Source organism: Balaenoptera acutorostrata, chromosome X (assembly GCF_949987535.1).
Source record: "Balaenoptera acutorostrata chromosome X, mBalAcu1.1, whole genome shotgun sequence".
Lineage (NCBI taxonomy): Eukaryota > Metazoa > Chordata > Mammalia > Artiodactyla > Balaenopteridae > Balaenoptera > Balaenoptera acutorostrata.
In genome coordinates, this window is record NC_080085.1 from 60,928,088 (window position 1) to 60,945,281 (window position 17,194).

The 17,194-nt window shown below is 42.4% G+C and overlaps 1 protein-coding gene across 5 annotated transcripts in view; it reads left to right on the plus strand.

The window, feature by feature from the left end:
* Positions 1-17,194, plus strand: part of DLG3 (discs large MAGUK scaffold protein 3) — a 55,406-nt gene that overhangs the window by 24,035 nt on the left and 14,177 nt on the right. For all 5 annotated transcript variants that reach the window (XM_057537869.1, XM_057537870.1, XM_057537867.1 and 2 more), the window contains one exon: positions 6,546-6,660. In XM_057537869.1, coding sequence (XP_057393852.1) covers positions 6,546-6,660 — 115 coding nt within the window. The remainder of the gene's footprint in view (positions 1-6,545; positions 6,661-17,194) is intronic.

Genomic DNA, 17,194 nt, shown 5'->3' on the forward strand with positions numbered 1-17,194 from the left:
ACATGATGGCCATTTTCTATTATGGCTGATATTATCCCACCTTTTCCTGGTCTTTCAGGAAGAAACTCAGAAGCTGCCTTTGATCCTTTCTCACCCTACATCCAGTCAGATGTCAGATTTTCTCTCCTCTAGCTCCAGCATATTTCCTGATTCTTGCCTCTTCTTTCTGTCCTCAGTTGCCCCCACACTATGTCAAGCCTTTGAAGTTATTGTCTATACTAGTAGAACAGGTCTCTGTTATCTTTGTCACTGCTTTCCCTTCTGTATTATGTTCTCAGAATAATCTTCCCCCAAACCTAGTTCTAATTGTATCACTTTCCTATTTAAACACTTAACAGTGGTTCCCAAAGCCTAGTAAGAAAAGTCCTATCTCAAACTCTTATAATCTGGCCCCCTAACCTTCCATCACTTCCCCTTCCCCTGTTCACACTCTCCCTTCTCTTCAGTCTTATTCAGTAGTCTTGGAACCTGCTCCAGGCTTTCCCAGCTCTTTGATTTTCTTTAAACTGTTCCTTCATACAGTTATGCAGAAGAGAATCCATCATGTTTTATACTGTTTTAGACACCAAAATAGGACCAGCTAGCAAAAGAGATGGCCCTCAATCCAAGAATTTTCTCTTGAATAGTGTTGTCTAATAATTAAGGAATACAGAGCTTCCCAACATTGGATATATTTGAGCAGAGGCTAGGGGGCTAGCTGGTTTGGATGCTGTAAAGCAGGCCCCCCTAGAGGCTGTAGGGCCTAGACAGAAAGAGAAAGCATGGTCCTCTGCTGTCAAGAAACTTAAATCTACATGTGAGGCACCACAATTATTCTCCCCACAATAGCCATAGTGATACACATACACACATGTTCATGTCATTCCTTTACTTAAAATCTTTCAGTGACTTCTTTCTGTTACTCTTAGGATGAAAGCAGAAATCTTTACTGTAGTCCACAAGGTCATGTATAATCTGACCTCTGTCTACCTTACAAGTCTGATCTCCTGCCAGTATTCCCTTACTTCCCTGTGATCCAGATATTTTATACCCTCACATATGCTGTTCCTTCTGTCTGGAATGCTTTCTTTATCTACCCCTTTTCCCCGGGCTAACTCTTCATCCTTAAAGGCTTAGCTTAAATGTCACTTCCTCATGGAAACCTTTATTAACCTCCCATCCCCCCCTCAGTAGATTGGGTCACCCTGTTCTTCTCATAGCATTTTCTTCATAGCAGTAGTCACAATCGTAATTAAAATTGTAATTAAATAGTTGTTTTTTTCATTATTGTAATTTCTAGGAACTGTTTGATTAGCATTATATCCCCATCAGCTCTCATAATGCCTGGCACACTGTAGACATTTAGTTAATATTTGAATAAATAAATGAATGAATAAAACTTCTGGGTGGTGAAGGACATAAAGGATGTTCAGTGTCAGGCAGGGAGGAAAATTTCAGGACAAGGGAATAATAGGTAGGAATGAACAAATTGTGTTCAAGAGTTCCAGGCAGGTTAGATCAAAAGAGGATCTGTCTAATGAGACATGGGATAGATCGGCTGAGAGTGACAGGATGATGGTTTTAGCAGTCTTTGAAATTTTAGTTGAGATATTAAAGTTCTTTAGTTGCTGTTGAGTTATTATAGATACCTGGACAGAGGGCTACAAGTTGGCGTTTTAGGAAGGCTTTTCAAATAGAATCTTAAGCTGGATTGGAGTTTGGAGATCCTGGGGGCAGACTACCAGCTAGAGCAATACAGCAGTGGTCCAGAGAAGAGATAACACAGTGTGACCTAAATCCAGGCAAGAGATAAAAATAATCATGAGAAAAGGAAAAGGCAATGACAATGGAAGTTAGAAAGAAGGAGATGGATTGAGGAAGCAGTTAGGAAGAACATCAGCAAAACACTGAGGAAATGCTGGTTGTGCGCAGGAGGAAACACTGGTTGTGCACAGGAGGAAAGGGGGCTGTCATTTACTGTACCAGGGAGGTTTGGCATGAAATTACTAAGTAGGGGGAGGCAGAGTGGTCAAGTCTAGAGGTAGATGTTTCTAGAGGTAGATAAAGTATCATATAGGTGTTAGGACAAGCCCTTTGAATCAGCAGCTCCACCCACAGGAGGACCTTTTCTGTGATTATGCAGAGAGAACATTTGAGGTTCCTCTTTGTCTATTCCAGAATGCAGTCTTGGCTTTACTTTTTCATAACCAAAAGGCTTATTAGAGTTTTTTCCAAAAGATCAGTCTGTCCTTAAAGGTAAATTCTGCCTCTACTTCTTCAGGAACAGAAGAGCTGCTGGAAGCTTTAGACTAGCAGTTTATCCTCACTTCCAGTCATGAAGGTTTCAGAATATTGGGGTTCAGTTTGGTAGTGCCAATCAAATTTTTTCATGTGCATGTAATTTGACCCTGCATTTTCACTTCTAGAAAGCTATGCTATCGAAATGCTCATACAAATATACAGTGCAGCATTGATTGTAATATAAAAAAATTATAAACAATTTAAATGTATGTCTGTTGGGATATGACTGAATAAATTATGGTCTGTCCATAATATGCAGTACTGTGCAGCTATTATAAAGGACAAGGTAGATCACTGTGTACTGACATGAATAGGTTTCCATTATATATCAGAGAATGAAAAAAGCATGTGAATCTATGTGAGTTGTGAGTGTATGTATATAAATGATATATACATGGAAGTAAGTCTGGAAGGATACATACTAAAAATCCTAACTGGTTACTTCTGGGTAGTGGGATGGGGAAATGATACAGGAATGTCCAAAGAAAAAAGTTAAAGATTTTAAAAAATCATGTGCTACTTTTATAATTTAAAAAAGTGTAAACTCATTAGCTTTCTTTGCAGGCACATTGGACAGAGGCTTCTTTTTTTTCTTTTTCTTTTTTAAACATCTTTATTGGCATATAATTGCTTTACAATGGTGTGTTAGTTTCTGCTTTATAACAAAGTGAATCAGTTATACATATACATATGTCCCCATATCTCTTCCCTCTTGCGTCTCCCTCCCTCCCACCCTCCCTATCCTACCCCTCTAGGTGGTCACAAAGCACTGAGCTGATCTCCCTGTGCTATGCGGCTGCTTCCCACTAGCTATCCATTTTACATTTGGTAGTGTATATATTGGACAGAGGCTTCTTTAGCACTTTCCTTTCCCGTGGAATTTGCAGTTGTATTGCCAATTTTTTTTTTTTTTGGAGAGCTTTCCAACCCTCTTGTCCTAACTTCCTTTTGAGACAGGCTGCAGGATACTTACCTTATCTTTTCCCTGAACTAACAAAACAAAATAAAACAAAACTCAATTTTGTAATCAAGACCAGCAGTTTCAAATTTTATTTGGCATCAGAATTACCTTGATGCTTGTTAAAAATACAGATTCCTGGGCCCACTCAGTAGGTTCTGAGTCAGTGTATCAGGGGGTAGGGTCCCAAATCCTGATCTTTCAGAGGCACCCCAGATGGTCAGTGAGAAATCCTGTTTGGGGGAATGATGCCTGATTGTCCCCCACCCCCTTTTCTCTCTGTGATTAGTAAAGAGAATGAGGGAGCAATGACTGACTCACCGTGGGTATCTTTGTGGATCACAAATGGTTGGGTTAATATGAATGGGAAAAAAATGAATATAACACAGTTTAGTAGACTTGAGATTTTAGTAATAAGTGTTGTTTCTTTAAAATAACCTGTTTGAAGTAGGCCTTTTGAATTATAGAGGCTGGTCTGGTGGGCTTCTTAGGCAAAGACTTAGGCCTAGGAGATGCCTTCCAGCAACGGCTTTGTTATGAGTGGAAGGGGAAAAGAGGGACCTTGGCAAATTGTAAGGTCTTAGAATTCAGATGCTTTTTAGGTGAAGCTTTTGTCCTTGGAAAATGAGGCCTCTAATATTAAGATGAGGTACTATCTAAAGACTATTCTAAACAGCTTTTTGTTAGAATTATTTTTTCTTTGTTATAAACAAAGTTTGTTAATCAGATGCCCACTGTGGGTTATTAACATCTCAAAAAGGTGTTTAAAAAACATATACTCCAATTGCTCCCAACAATTAACCTTGGGAACAAAAGCAAATGGGAATACTTCTTAACTACTTTTCCAAGCCCTCAGTGAAGCTGGCAGCCATCAGTTAAATAAACCATTAGTTTTATTAGTTTGAGAACAGAAGCATCGACTTGGGCAGAGTTTTTTAATCTGCTCCTCGTTTACCCAACAATCATTTATTCAGAGCCTACTTTGTGCCTACTGGACATTAGACAACTACAAATAAAAGGCAGAGACCGATGAGCAGCTAGAACTCTAAGGGGATCATCTGAATGGGGGAAAAGTGAATAAAACACTGTTTAATAGACTTGAAAGCTTAGTAGCGCGTAGAAAACAGAAAGTGGCTTCCATAAAGCAATAGCCTTGTTCTCTTTCTATAGTCTATTTTAAGTGGGCCCTCTGGCCCAGCGTTATCAACCTTGGATTAGGAGCTTTGAGGAAATGGTGGTTTGGTGGTTGTTTTTAAAGGGTTTTTTAAGAAATGTAGTTACTAAGCAACTGCCATGACCGGCTGCTAAGTTGGAGTTCAGTGGGCAAGCCAATTCCAAAGAAGAGAGTATATAAACAAGTTGGGAGAGGGGGAAAATGGCTTAAGGATAGATTGGGTGGTGGGTTTTCTTTTTTCTTTTTTTCTGTGTTCAGTGCATATTTCTGCCTTTTACTTATCTTGCTCAAGAAATGGTTGCTTGGTCAGAAATCTCTTTGTCTCACCCAGTCTCCTTTTAGCCGGTGAGTGGGGAGGAGGGCCAGAAAGGAGCCAACTGGAGAGGGCTGGGCTGGAGGGCTGAGCCTTGGGGCGGGACCTGTGCCTGGGCGGCTCTAGAGGTAGATAGCCCTGCTGCTGCGCTTTTGGGCCGTCCAGGGCTGCCATGACAGATCGGTCACCACCTTCTACCTTTAGATTGGGAAGCCTCATTGATATTGATGTGTTGCCTTGTAACCCTCAGAATAGGGACATTGTCCAGCTGCTGTCTCTCTTTTTTTCTTTCCCCAACATTTAATGGGTGAGTCAGTGACTTAACTGCTTCCTGCAGGATTTCAGGGACAGGAGTAAGTAATGAGGACAAATCACCATAACACCAGTGCGTGATGAATGAAAGAGCACATGAGTTTATTAACCAGTTGGCTTCATTGGTACCAGAGTGAACAAAAAGAAACTTTGTTGAGAAGAGGATATTTGTATGAGTTAGAACTCTATTCCCTCCTGTTTAGGCTTTTTACTGTTTCCCTTTATACCCAGCTGAAGGTCAGGTTGCTTTGCTGAGGGAAGGGGAGTGTCAGGTGTTAGAACAGGTGTTTTGTTTTCTGCCTGTAGAGTCATGCACACTAGATGGGGATGCTTCTTGCCAGCCCTCTGTGGTGCATGAAAATGCTTTTGTGGAATTCTTTTTTCCTGGAAATGTGTTTGTTTTTTAAAGCAGTTCCCCAGCCTTCTACCCCCAGTATAAATTGTGACTTCCTTTAAAATCAGCTTGTCATAATGAAGTATGCCTGTTTTCTACCGTTTTCACAGTCTGTGCCTTAGATATATCCCATTTTATGTGGCAATTATAGACTGGCAATTATAGACCTGAAAAATGTGTGGTGTGTGTGTGTGTTTGTGGTAAATGTGAATATCATATTTAAAATGTGCTAGGAGAGTGTCACAGCAAAGTAGCCCTGTAAAAAGCCTTTTATAATAATTGTATGGATAGAGTTAATTTTCCTATGTCAGGTTTTCTTAAATTGGGTATAAACCTGTAGTCACCTTTCCAGAATGATGAGGCTTTTTCAGACTGTTGTAATGGTGTCAGTGGGCTACAAAGTTGGGCATGGACTTATGACCCCTCTGACTAGATGGTTTTGGAGGAGAGAGATGTCAGCAGACTTCTGGGTTTGGGAGAATTTCTATTGTAATGTTCAATTGTTACTGAAGCCAAAGACCCTGTTTGTTAGAAGGGAAATAATTCAGGAGAGCTTTGTGATCTTCTCTTCTGATTGTGAGGTTTGTTTTTACCTTTGTACTGCATTCCAACGTCCCCCCTCAAAAAAAAAGTCATCTAGAAACAGATCATCTTCTTTGCCTAACAGTGATATAATGGCCTCAGGTCCTTCCCTGCCCCACCACCCTGCACCTCAGGGCCATCTGTTCTCTGCAATCCACTTTTCGGGAAAGTCTCTTTTCCCATCTGCTCTCCTTGGGCCTTAGTGCCTGCTCTAAAGATTAATGAAGGCTGCAGTGGAACCTCTTTCCAGTTGTTTTTTTTTTTTAAGGATCAGTGAGCTTTTTTCCATTTGATTATGTCCAAATGTTACTCCTTTTTCAGGTGTATTCTTTCATTCTACTAGTCTGGGGGTGGAGAGAAATCTTTCTGTGCGTGGAGGAGGTACTCTGCTTATCAAAGCAAAGATTGACTGGGCTGGCCCTGGCTGCTTTGAAGCCAAGGGTCCTCCTGGCTCTTTGGCCGCTGGCACACAGGCTTGGTGCAGCTCCTTGGGTTCATTCTTTTCTTGTCCTTTCCCTTGTCTCTCTGACAGAATACAGTCGCTTTGAATCGAAGATACATGACTTGCGAGAACAAATGATGAACAGCAGTATGAGCTCTGGGTCTGGGTCCCTGCGAACGAGTGAGAAGAGGTCCTTGTATGTCAGGTAAGTCTCACCTCTGAGCACCAGGCCTTGTGCTGCACGGGGGGAGCTCCGTGCCAACCCAGCCCTTCTTGTTTAACTAGTGGGGTAGGGAGTGTGTACTCCCAGTACTAAAACAACACTTTGCACTGTATGCTCAGGTTGTGTACTTTATGGTCAGTATCTCCTCCCTTTTGTGAGCTGGCTTCTTCCTTTTTGCTCCTGAATGACTCAGTATGGGAAATTTTCAGTTTGCTCTAATTGTAAAAGACTGTTGGGTGATTGTTGCTAGTCAGCATTCAGAGAGCACTCAAATGTTCAAAGTACTTTGCTTGCAATCTGTGATTTGAGGGGAAACTTGGCATTCCCCCCTTCCACATATGCATAATAGACATCAGAATTTGTATCTGAGCATATCAGCTATCACTGTGTTCTGGTACAGGGTCTCTTTTAAGAAACCAAAGAACTGACAGGTTGCTGCTTTCTGTTTTTTTTTTTTTTAATTGTGTTCCCTCACTCCCGTGCACTGGTCTGCTGTATCTGAATCATGGGACATGGGATGGGATGGTGTATCTTCCACAGGAAGGGTGGGTGGAACGGATATATAGCATTGAGTGTATTGCTGCTGAAAGCTGTTCTGAGATACTGTCCAAGGCTGAGCTTCTGACCCTTGAGTCACATTATAATACTTTGTCAGGTCAAAGTACAAACCTCTTAGAGAGTTGGATTGCTAAATGAACACTATGGACTCCTCCTAGAATTAGGGATAGTTTCCTTCTTCCTGCTTGGGCTTCTTGGCAAAACTCCAACAGTCTGGGGCAAGTACATTGTACCTCTCCAAGGGTAAAATCCTCAGAGAAAGAGGTCGTAGGATTACTCCTCTGAGCCGTGTGTGTGTGTGTGTGTGTGTGTGTGTGTGTGTGTGTGTGTGTGTGTTAATGCTTGTATCAGACTCTTGGGTTAAACTTTTTCTAGTGGTCTCTGATACCAGCTAGGGGGTGGGGGAGGGGAGGCTACAGTTGCTAGTTGCCTGGCAACGTGACATCTACTCTGTCCTTGGGGTTTGAGATGACGATAGCCAATAGCCAACCGATATAAATGCTAATTGCAGTTTTTCTCTCGGTGCTTGATTTTCTTTTTCCTTAGTTGCTAGTTCCTGACCCTCCTGCAGGAAGAAGAGCCAAGGGAGCCCAGATTTGAGCCTCAAGCCCACTAGAACCCTTCATGGTTCTTTTCTAAAATGAACCCTCAGCTCGACTCCCTCTGTGTTGAGAGCAGCTTTCTTCACATTTGCTGTGAAGAGAGGAGAGCGGGAGGAAGGCTGGACTAGTCACTGGTGATCTTTTCAGTCTCCTGTTTTCTGTCCCTAAGCCCTTGCTCTGGATCTGCAGCCTAGACACTGGGGTGCCAATGGGGGGACTCAGAAATATGCTGTCGCCTCCCGCAAAAGGGTAATACTTATGTGACTTGGTCAGGATTGTTCCATTCCCGTGCTTCCAGCCCCCGCAGATGTGGCAATCCAGTGTGTGTGGGAAGCTGATCTTTAGGCAAGACAGTTTCTTTGGAGAGCTTTATTTCTAAATTTCCCCTCTCCGCCTATCCTGTGCTAGAGCTCTCCCTGCCTGGGCAGGGGGAGTGGGGCATCAGCTCTCAACCTGGAAGACCTGGAACACCCTTCTCTGGTCCTGGCAAGGGACACATTCCGTCTACCTCTGGGGAGGAGGGTGGAGACTGCACTCTTTCTAGTGAATCAGTTTATACAGTTTATATCATCTGCCCTTAACCTTATGTAGATAACATCTGTATCCTCAGAGGAAAGTAAATATGGTTTAGAATAGTGAACATTTGTAATCACTAGAGTTCATCAAGGGAAATAATATTTTATGGCTAGATTAGCGAGCTGAGGTATTTCGCTAAGCTAACCCTCTACCAAAGCCTGAAGCCTGGCTCGCTCTATTGCTTTTTGTGCCTGTTTTTGGCCTTTTTTTTTTTACTCTGCAGTAGCTTCCTTTTGTTCAGCATTTAAGTATATTCAGGGTTCTTCCATTCTTAAAAAGGAAAGAAAAAAATTCCCTTGATACCAATAGTCCCTTAAACTATTGTCTTGTTTCTCTTCTTCTGCTCACCACATTTGCCACATTATGTGCCAGGAAACACTAGCTCCTCAAGATGTTAAGTATTGTGTGAAAAATCAGTGGTTCAGTAAGTTGGGCAAATGCAGGATTAAACAGAGGAAAATAGGGTTCTTTACTGTGATCAATCTCCAGGAGGGACTGTACTAGGCAGTGTTTCCCCCAAAGATAGGAGCATGGGAGCCTTATTTGGAGAAACTGGTCTTAGCATCCAGGCTGGGAAATATTGCAGTCGTCTGTACTTGCTGCTGCTATTTCTTCAAATTGCCTCTCTTTCAGTAGGAAAGGAAGTGTACATCTGCTTATCAGCATGGTGGTATGGTTCCAAGCAACTCTGGAAGGCTCCAGAGGGGCAGAAGCCCAACTCTGTCAGTAGTGACTGGTTCGCTGATTCTCTGCCATTGGTCTGACCTCGTCACATTTGTTTCCATGAATTACCGGCTTTCTTCTTTAAAGGCTCTCTTTCTACCTTGCTGACCATTCCTCAATACGTTTCATTAGCTCTACCCCATAAATGGCAATGTCATTTATGTTCACAGCTTCAAATCCTGTTGTGTAAATGAGAACTCTGATCTCTACTGAACTCCAGACCCACATATCAACCACTTGTTGCACACGTGACTGGAGCTGCCCTCCCAGTGCCTCAAACAAGCAGTGTGTTCCAAATGGACCCCCACACCTACTCCTCCTCCTTACTTTCCTTATCTAAATTAATTGCGTCACCCTATCATGTGGAAAAGGGATTAGATTTGTTCTGTCACCCAAGGCAGATCTCAACTCAACATAAGGAAGAAAGAGCTCATGATTAAAACTGTCTGAAAGTGGAATGAACTGCTTCTGGAGATAGTAAATTTGATTCTTTGTCACTGGAGGTGTTACCAAAGAGGCTGGGCAACCATGTGTCTGAGTGTTGCAGAGCGGGTTGAAGCTAAAGATCTGCTCAGAGGCTTTTAGTAGTTCCCAGTGTCTTCAGGATGAAGGGGAACAAATAAACATTTTAAACAAACATTTAGGGGAACAAACATTTAAACATTCTCTTTAAATTGCTTTTAAAATCCTTTTAATAATGCTACGAAGTAGGCATTATTATTCTTATTTTTCAGGTGAGAAAACAGATTCCAGTTAGACAGCTAAGAAGTTCCAAAACTGGAATTTGAACCTGGTTCTGACTAGAGTGTGGCTCTCTCATCATTTCCCAAACTTGCTGATAGGAATCAGCTGGCATGCTAGTAAAAGTACAGATTCCCAGGCTCCTCTTCTATCGATATAGATTCACCAGGTTTGGGGAAATGTATGTTTTTAACAAGCAGTCATAATGCTTAGGAATGACCACTTGTTTGTCACAATAGACATTTATTTCTGTTTCACTCGAACAACTGAACATTACACTTACTTAGTTCCTGCTGCGTGGAAAGCAGTAAAGCACGGGCCTGAGAAATTGGGCGTGGTTGTGGCGGTAGATTCAAGGAAGCGGTAGACGTGGTTCCCGCCCTCCAGCAGCTTGCCATCCACACAGAAGATATTGCGCAGCAGGTGGTTAAAGTGAAGGAACCTTCACAGTGGGATTTCACCTCTAATTCTGTTTTCTGTTGTTTCCCCTTCTGACATGCTCCTCCTCCCTTCCCTTCCCTGAATCTCTGTCCTCCTCTGGTGTGCATGGGGTTGCAAAGCTGTTTTGAAGCAAATAACACCCTCTTGCAACTGCACCGAGGCTGTAGCAGGTGAAGCCTTAGGGAGCTGCAGCCGCACTAACCACAGGGGGGATGGGATTTGTGGAGTGGGGAGCAGGAGGAAGAAGGAAAGATAACAGTGTTTGGAAAATGAAACTTGGTTTTAAAGTCAGTAGTGACTTAATGGAAAGGCCTTCCCCACCCTTCACCATACTATAGAAACATCTCTTAAATAGTATAGGCAGGGTGAACAGAGCCCCTCTTTCTGCCCAGTCTAGGGCCTTTGCTCTGCTGGTTAATTTGCCTTCCACACTAGAAAAGTCCACAAAATATGCCTCTCTTGAGCCTTTTGCTCAGGGTCAGGGTGATTAGATGTTTAACTCAGGCCATTCTGATGTGAAGGTAGTAAAAAGACACAGGGTAGGTTAGAGTTCCAGAGACCTCCAAGTTCTACACTTGTATTTAATTTAGTTTATTTATTTATTTCATGAATGAACAAAAGACCTTATCCTCCAAAGCTTGCCAAGAGGCTTGATAGTACATTTGTAGAAATAGCTTTTGAAAGTCTGTTCCGGCTAGCCTGGCTACATTCTTTGCAGTCACAGGACAGCATCAGGCATTTTGGGAGTCCTGGCCTTCTGGCTGGCCATCTGCCATCCCAGTTTTCTTCCCACTCTAGGAAGGAAATCATGCCCCATCTGTAGTCCTGATTCAAGAAACAATGTCAAAAAAAATGTCAGAAATATTGGCTTGGTCATCAAAGAAGGCTGGAAGATGCTCCTTCTTAACAAGCAGACATTAATTGTACACTGCTCTGTGCTTAGCCCAGGGTGGTGCCCGGGGGAGCCCAACTTTGTCTTGCTCATTAGTGAGTTTCAGTAGTGGATTAAGATGCCAACGACGTAATATTGGCAGGCTTCACTATCTGACAGAATTTGGGAGTGATGATAATCCGCATCTTAAAAAGCAACCACAATTTATGTAGTGTTCAGGGCTACCAGAGGATGGGACAGTTTCCTGTATCAGTGATTCTGGAACTGCCTGTTGCTAGATCATATACAGACACCAGTCCTGGACTTGTAATCCCCTCAGCTGATCCAACAGGTGCTGTGAACCCCGAATATTCACACATTGTGGGTCTGTGAATGCCCCTCTAACTTCATAATTGCTCTCTAAGGCCTGAGACTCTGAGGTAGACTAAGGAGAAGAGTGCCCTCCCCTGTTCTCCATGTTCCCTTCTTCAAGGTGTGCAAGGGGCTCCTGACTTGCTGCCAGCTGCACTTGCTTCTCCTGTGATGACCCACCTTGTGTCTACCTGAGTACTCAAGTTCGGACTTTTGAGTTGCTCTTCAGGAGCTGCTAGAAATTTTAACTCTCGCACTAAGGTCAAGGGCTGATGAATGACTGCTGATTTATAGCTCTCTGTGCATCCTTTAGATGGACCAGGCAAGGGAGGGGCTGCTGAATTTTTAAGTAATATGTGCCCTTTATCTGGTACTTTCTGTCTCAGGCAGCTTGGGCTGCTGCAACAAAATACTATAGGCTGAGTGGCTTGAACAATAGACATTTATTCCTCACAGTTCTGGAGGCTGGGAAGTCCAAGTTCCAGGTGCTGGCAAATTCAGGTTATGGTGAGCCCCCTCCCTGCTTCCTGGCTTGAACAATAGACATTTATTCCTCACAGTTCTGGAGGCTGGGAAGTCCAAGTTCCAGGTGCTGGCAAATTCAGGTTATGGTGAGCCCCCTCCCTGCTTCCTGGCTTGTAGATGACCACCTTCTTGCTGTGTCCTCATGTGGCCTTTCCTGGGTGTGTTCTGAGGAGAGACAGGTCTCTCTGTCTCTTCCTCTTCTCGTGAAGGACTGATGTTAGGATGAGGGGCCCTCCCTCATGACCTAATCTAAACCTAATTGCCTCCCAAAGGCCCCACCTCCAATTACCATTACATTGGGGGTTAGGGCTTCAACAAATGAACTTGGGAGGGGGGAACCCAAACATTCAGCCCATAACACTGACCAAAGGAAGAAATCAATGTCTCCCAACTGGTATGGGAGGGATATACAGTGGAAGGACACTGCAGGATAGTAACTGGGAGGGTGTTCTGTGCTCCCTGCCCCAGCTTGGTCTCATCCACCATTCACGAGCATCATACGTGGCCTCAGTCCTCAAAGGGCTTTCCCCAAAGGGATATAATATGAAAGATTAGAAAACTGCAAGAGTTAAATAGCAATAAACAGAAAATATAAAGAAAGATCACTGCTAAATACGTAGTATGAATTTGGAAGAAGGAAATTTGGAGTGGGCAGGGTCACAGAGAAGGGTGGGACTTGGGTTGGGCCTCAGAGGAGCTGCTGATGGCGCAAGGAGACAGGCAGAGCCTCCCAGGCCAGACAGATGGCTGGGGCCACAGGCAAAGAGGTGGGCACACTACTAGGTGAGCACATGGAAGCAGCTACTTGCCTTTGAGGCTGTAGTGCTGACGTGCTGTTGTTTACTTTGCTTTGAGAAACCTGCCTGACCAGTTTCCTCTGTAGTTGCCATTTTCTTTGCATTCCTGTTCACTAAGACACCAGGGTGGCTGGGCCAGATGCTTATGATTTCTCTGGATCTTTCAGACCCTAAACTTTAAAATTTAGGACCTGTACTGCAGAGACTTTGGGCCTGGTAATCTGTTTACTTTGAGCTGATTATATTCCTGCTTTCCCACTTGGCAGTGAGGTCCCAGCTGAAAGGAAGATTAGGCAAAGTCCTCTGGAGCGTGTGCATCATCCCTGTGGGCAGCTCTTAGGGGATACTATTTGAAAGGTCACCACTTAAACAACATATCTTTCAAGACCTTTGACAACACTTTCTCCTTAAGAAAGACAGGCAGCGGCATTTAAAGCTGCCGCGCTGAAACTTAGCTTGGGAACTCCAACCTGCAGACCCTGGGAAGTGAGCACCTGCTTTTCGTGCTGCTGTGACTTTGCTCCGGAAGGTGGCTTCATCGCCCACTTTCTGTTTTTACCTGCCACATTTTACCTGGGACATGCTCTTTACCCTGCTCTCAAGATAAATCAGTATTTTCTGGCCTGGCCTTGATGTTTGAGAAGTTGTGGGAAAACCCAAGATCTGGCTCTCCTTTGCTTCACAGAGGTACATGGCCATAACCAAGGAGAACATATTCAGGGTTGAAGTCAATAATCTTTTATGTAGACCACTCACTGTGATCTTAGGCTGTGGATGGTAATATTTCCATAAGCTTTGTTGTTTCCCGACATAGTGTTTCCTTCTGACCTGACCAGTCCTTAACTTGGAGACCCCCATGAGATTCTTTATATTTACACCCAGGAAGGATAAGGAGTTTCTGAGGCTTCTAGTCTCCCAACACACCATCTTGTCAATAAGCTCACATGCATGAGATGGGACCAAGGTGACAGAGTAGTTAATTATGGTCTTTCTTTAGGGGTCCGGAGACAAATAGGTGTTCCTTTTTTTTTCTGCTCACTCTTGGTTTGAGTCAGAGGTTGAAAAGGTTGGTTGCTGTGTCATCTGGACCCTGCATGTGTAGGATTTTGGCTCCAGGACAGTTGTTCAGTCTGATTTAAAAGGGGCGGTATGTTACTGCCTTGACTTTCCTTAGTGCTTGCCCTAAGGATAAAAAGGGGCAGGCAGGAGGATATATTCATGTTGTGGAGAAAGGTGTTCTTTGATCCTCTTACCAAGCCTGACCAGAGGCATTTGTAACAAGGTGCCAATCCCTGTCACTTCCTTAGGTTTCTAGGTTGTTCCTAAGAGAGACTGTTATTGCTAGAAGGCCACAGTTTAGCATGCCTCTTAAAGATCTTAGGTAGGTAGTCAATATTTTTTCAAAATTTATTAAGGTCTAATTTGCATACTTTTTCCTATTACATGAAATACATGTCATTTGAAAGGTGGTTTGACTTTACTACTCAGGCCTGTTCACTTTTACTGGATTACTTCCCACGTGAAAGTTTAGCCTGGTAATGATTTTTTTTTTTAATTTATTTGGTTGCACCAGGTCTTAGTTGCAGCACGTGGGCTCCTTAGTTGTGGCACGGGAACTCTTAGTTGCAGCATGTATGTGGGATCTAGTTCCCTGACCAGGGATCGAACTCGGGCCCCCTGCATTGGGAGCGCGGAGTCTTAACCACTGTGCCACCAGCCTGGTAATGATTTAAAAAAAAAAAAGCGAGGCAATGAAGTCGGTCACACAAGGCCTTCTAAATGAATGCCAGACTCCTTAGCTGGACTCCAGGCTGTCCACAGGCAGGCCCTGGGCTGCTTGCCTCCGAGCTTCTGCTCATGCTGTTCCTTCTAGCCGGATGGGCCTCTCCCCATCTCTGTCTTTGAAATCTGAACCGTCATCGAGGCCCAGTTCAAAGTTAACACCTCCCCATAGATTCCCCAAGCTCGCTTTGACCTATGCTCCCTCTGAAGGCTTTGGAAAACAAATCAAGATCATGACAATGGAAGGACTGTTGAAGGAATTAGGAATGTTTAGCCTGGTAGAGAAGACCTAGGAAGGACTCAGACTCATTAAATGTTTGCACTGGAAAGAAATTCAGAGAATATCAAAGGAATTTCCTTTATTAGATAGGAAGTGGGATGAAATGACCCTTGAGGTTTCAGTGTTCTGCAGAGCTCTTCTCATTTGCTGTTCCGATTGATAGAAAAGGAAATTCTTGTCAATTCACCTTTTACGTTCTCAACTGAGAATGATATTGTAGTTCAGAATTTCAAATTCAAATTTTAGGCTGCTATGTTTTTAACAAAATCATGGTTTAAAAAAAGCGTTGTCCATTCTGTTGTTCACTATTGCTCATTCACAAATTCATCAGATAGAATGTAGATAAACTTAGGTACTACATTTTATTGGGAAATTGCCTTTTTTACCTTTTTTGCCAGGGAACTTAGAGCCAAACAGGTTCCTCATCTGAAGTAAATGACTCAAGTCAGGTGCCTGGTTTATTGACTCCCCCAGCCCTTTTTTTTTTTCTTTTTTTAAAGTGCCTAGAAGAGTGGTGTCTGTTCATATTAGATGCTGAGAAATATTTGCTTAATTAATGAATATCCTTAAGAATAGACTATTGTATCATCATTTAAAATACTAGTTTTGAAGAATAGTCAATGATATGGGAAATATTAATGATACAATTTCAAGTGACAAGTAAGGTTGCAAAATTGTGTATACACACCATGTTTGTAACTTAGAGAAATATATATTTTTTGATTTGTGTGTTTGTTATGCAATATTATACAATACCACAACAGTATGAAGAGTTACTTCTAAGTTACATTAAATGTGATTTTTCTATTTTTAGGCTTTATATTTTTCAAATATTCTATAATGAACTTATATTATTTTAATTTAATTTTTAATGAAATTAGTTTAAAATGTCAAATATTACAATAGCATATGCAAAAAATTTAACCCCTTGCCTATTCACTCCCTTTCTTGCTACACAAAGGTAACTGCTTTCAAATATTTTAACTGTAGCAAAAAGAAATCGTAAATCTAAATAGCCTTCTATGTGTTAAATAAGGGAGTTACAAAATAATAGGGATATAGAAATATAGTCAAATGAAAAATCAGGCATTTACTTCCACCAGGAAAAAAAACAATAGAGGACTTCCCTGGTGGTGCAGTGGTTAAGAATCCGCCTGCCAATGCAGGGGACACGGGTTCAAGCTCTGGTCTGGGAAGATTCCACATACTGCGGCGCAACTAAGCCCGTGCACCACAACTACTGAGCCTGCGCTCTAGAGCCTGCGAGCCACAACTACTGAGCCCGTGTGCCACAGCTACTGAAGCTCACGCACCTAGAGCTCATGCTCTGCAACAAGAGAAGCCACCACAATGAGGAGCCCACATACCACCACGAAGAGTAGCCCCCCTGCTCATGGCAACTAGAGAAAGCCCATGCGCAGCAACGAAGACCCAACACAGCCAAAAATAAATAAACAAATAAATTTGTTAAGAAAAAAACAACAATAGAAAAAGTTTATAGGAAAGGAGGGGTAGTCATCTATGAACACCACTTACATAATGATGTAAAATTAAATATTGTTTAACCAAAAAAATGTGATGTAACTAAATTGGGAGGGCAGGGGGAAAAAAATGGGTGAGTGCTATAGAAGACCAATACATAATGTCTAAAATGTAAAAAACAAAGCAAGAAGAAGCAGTTGTTTAGAAATATGTTAGAAAAGAAAAAGAAACAGCTAAAATATTTGAAAGCAGTTCCTTTTTAAATTGAGTTACATTTTTTGAAAGTCGTAAAAGGAACACATGCCTGTGGTTTAAAAACAAACCAAACAGTTCCATTCCTGACACGCAGTGGGAACTGCTGGCATTCTTGTTGCCTTGGATCTGTGCTTATTTTGTTTTTACTTAGCTCGTGTTATGTGTTTTAATATTGTAAAGTATCCAAAATTCATCTTGGAAGTAAACTGACCTATTAGTTTTATTTAAATCTCAGATGTTTAATCAATTACCAATAATTGGATTCCTCATGCAGAAAATGTTTACATCAACTTTACTATATGTACTCCAGCTTCTTACTGCTGTTGCCACAGGTCAATATGGTTCTGTGAGGTGCTAAAATATATATTGGATTGTCCCTTTTATGTTTTAAACTTGTAACCAGCAAACTCTCCCTTCTAATCTTCTACAGCCTCATCCTAATCTCTCCTAACTCATTTAAACATCTTCTTCCTTCCCTCCCCAAACTAATTTGTACAGAATCCAAGCTCTT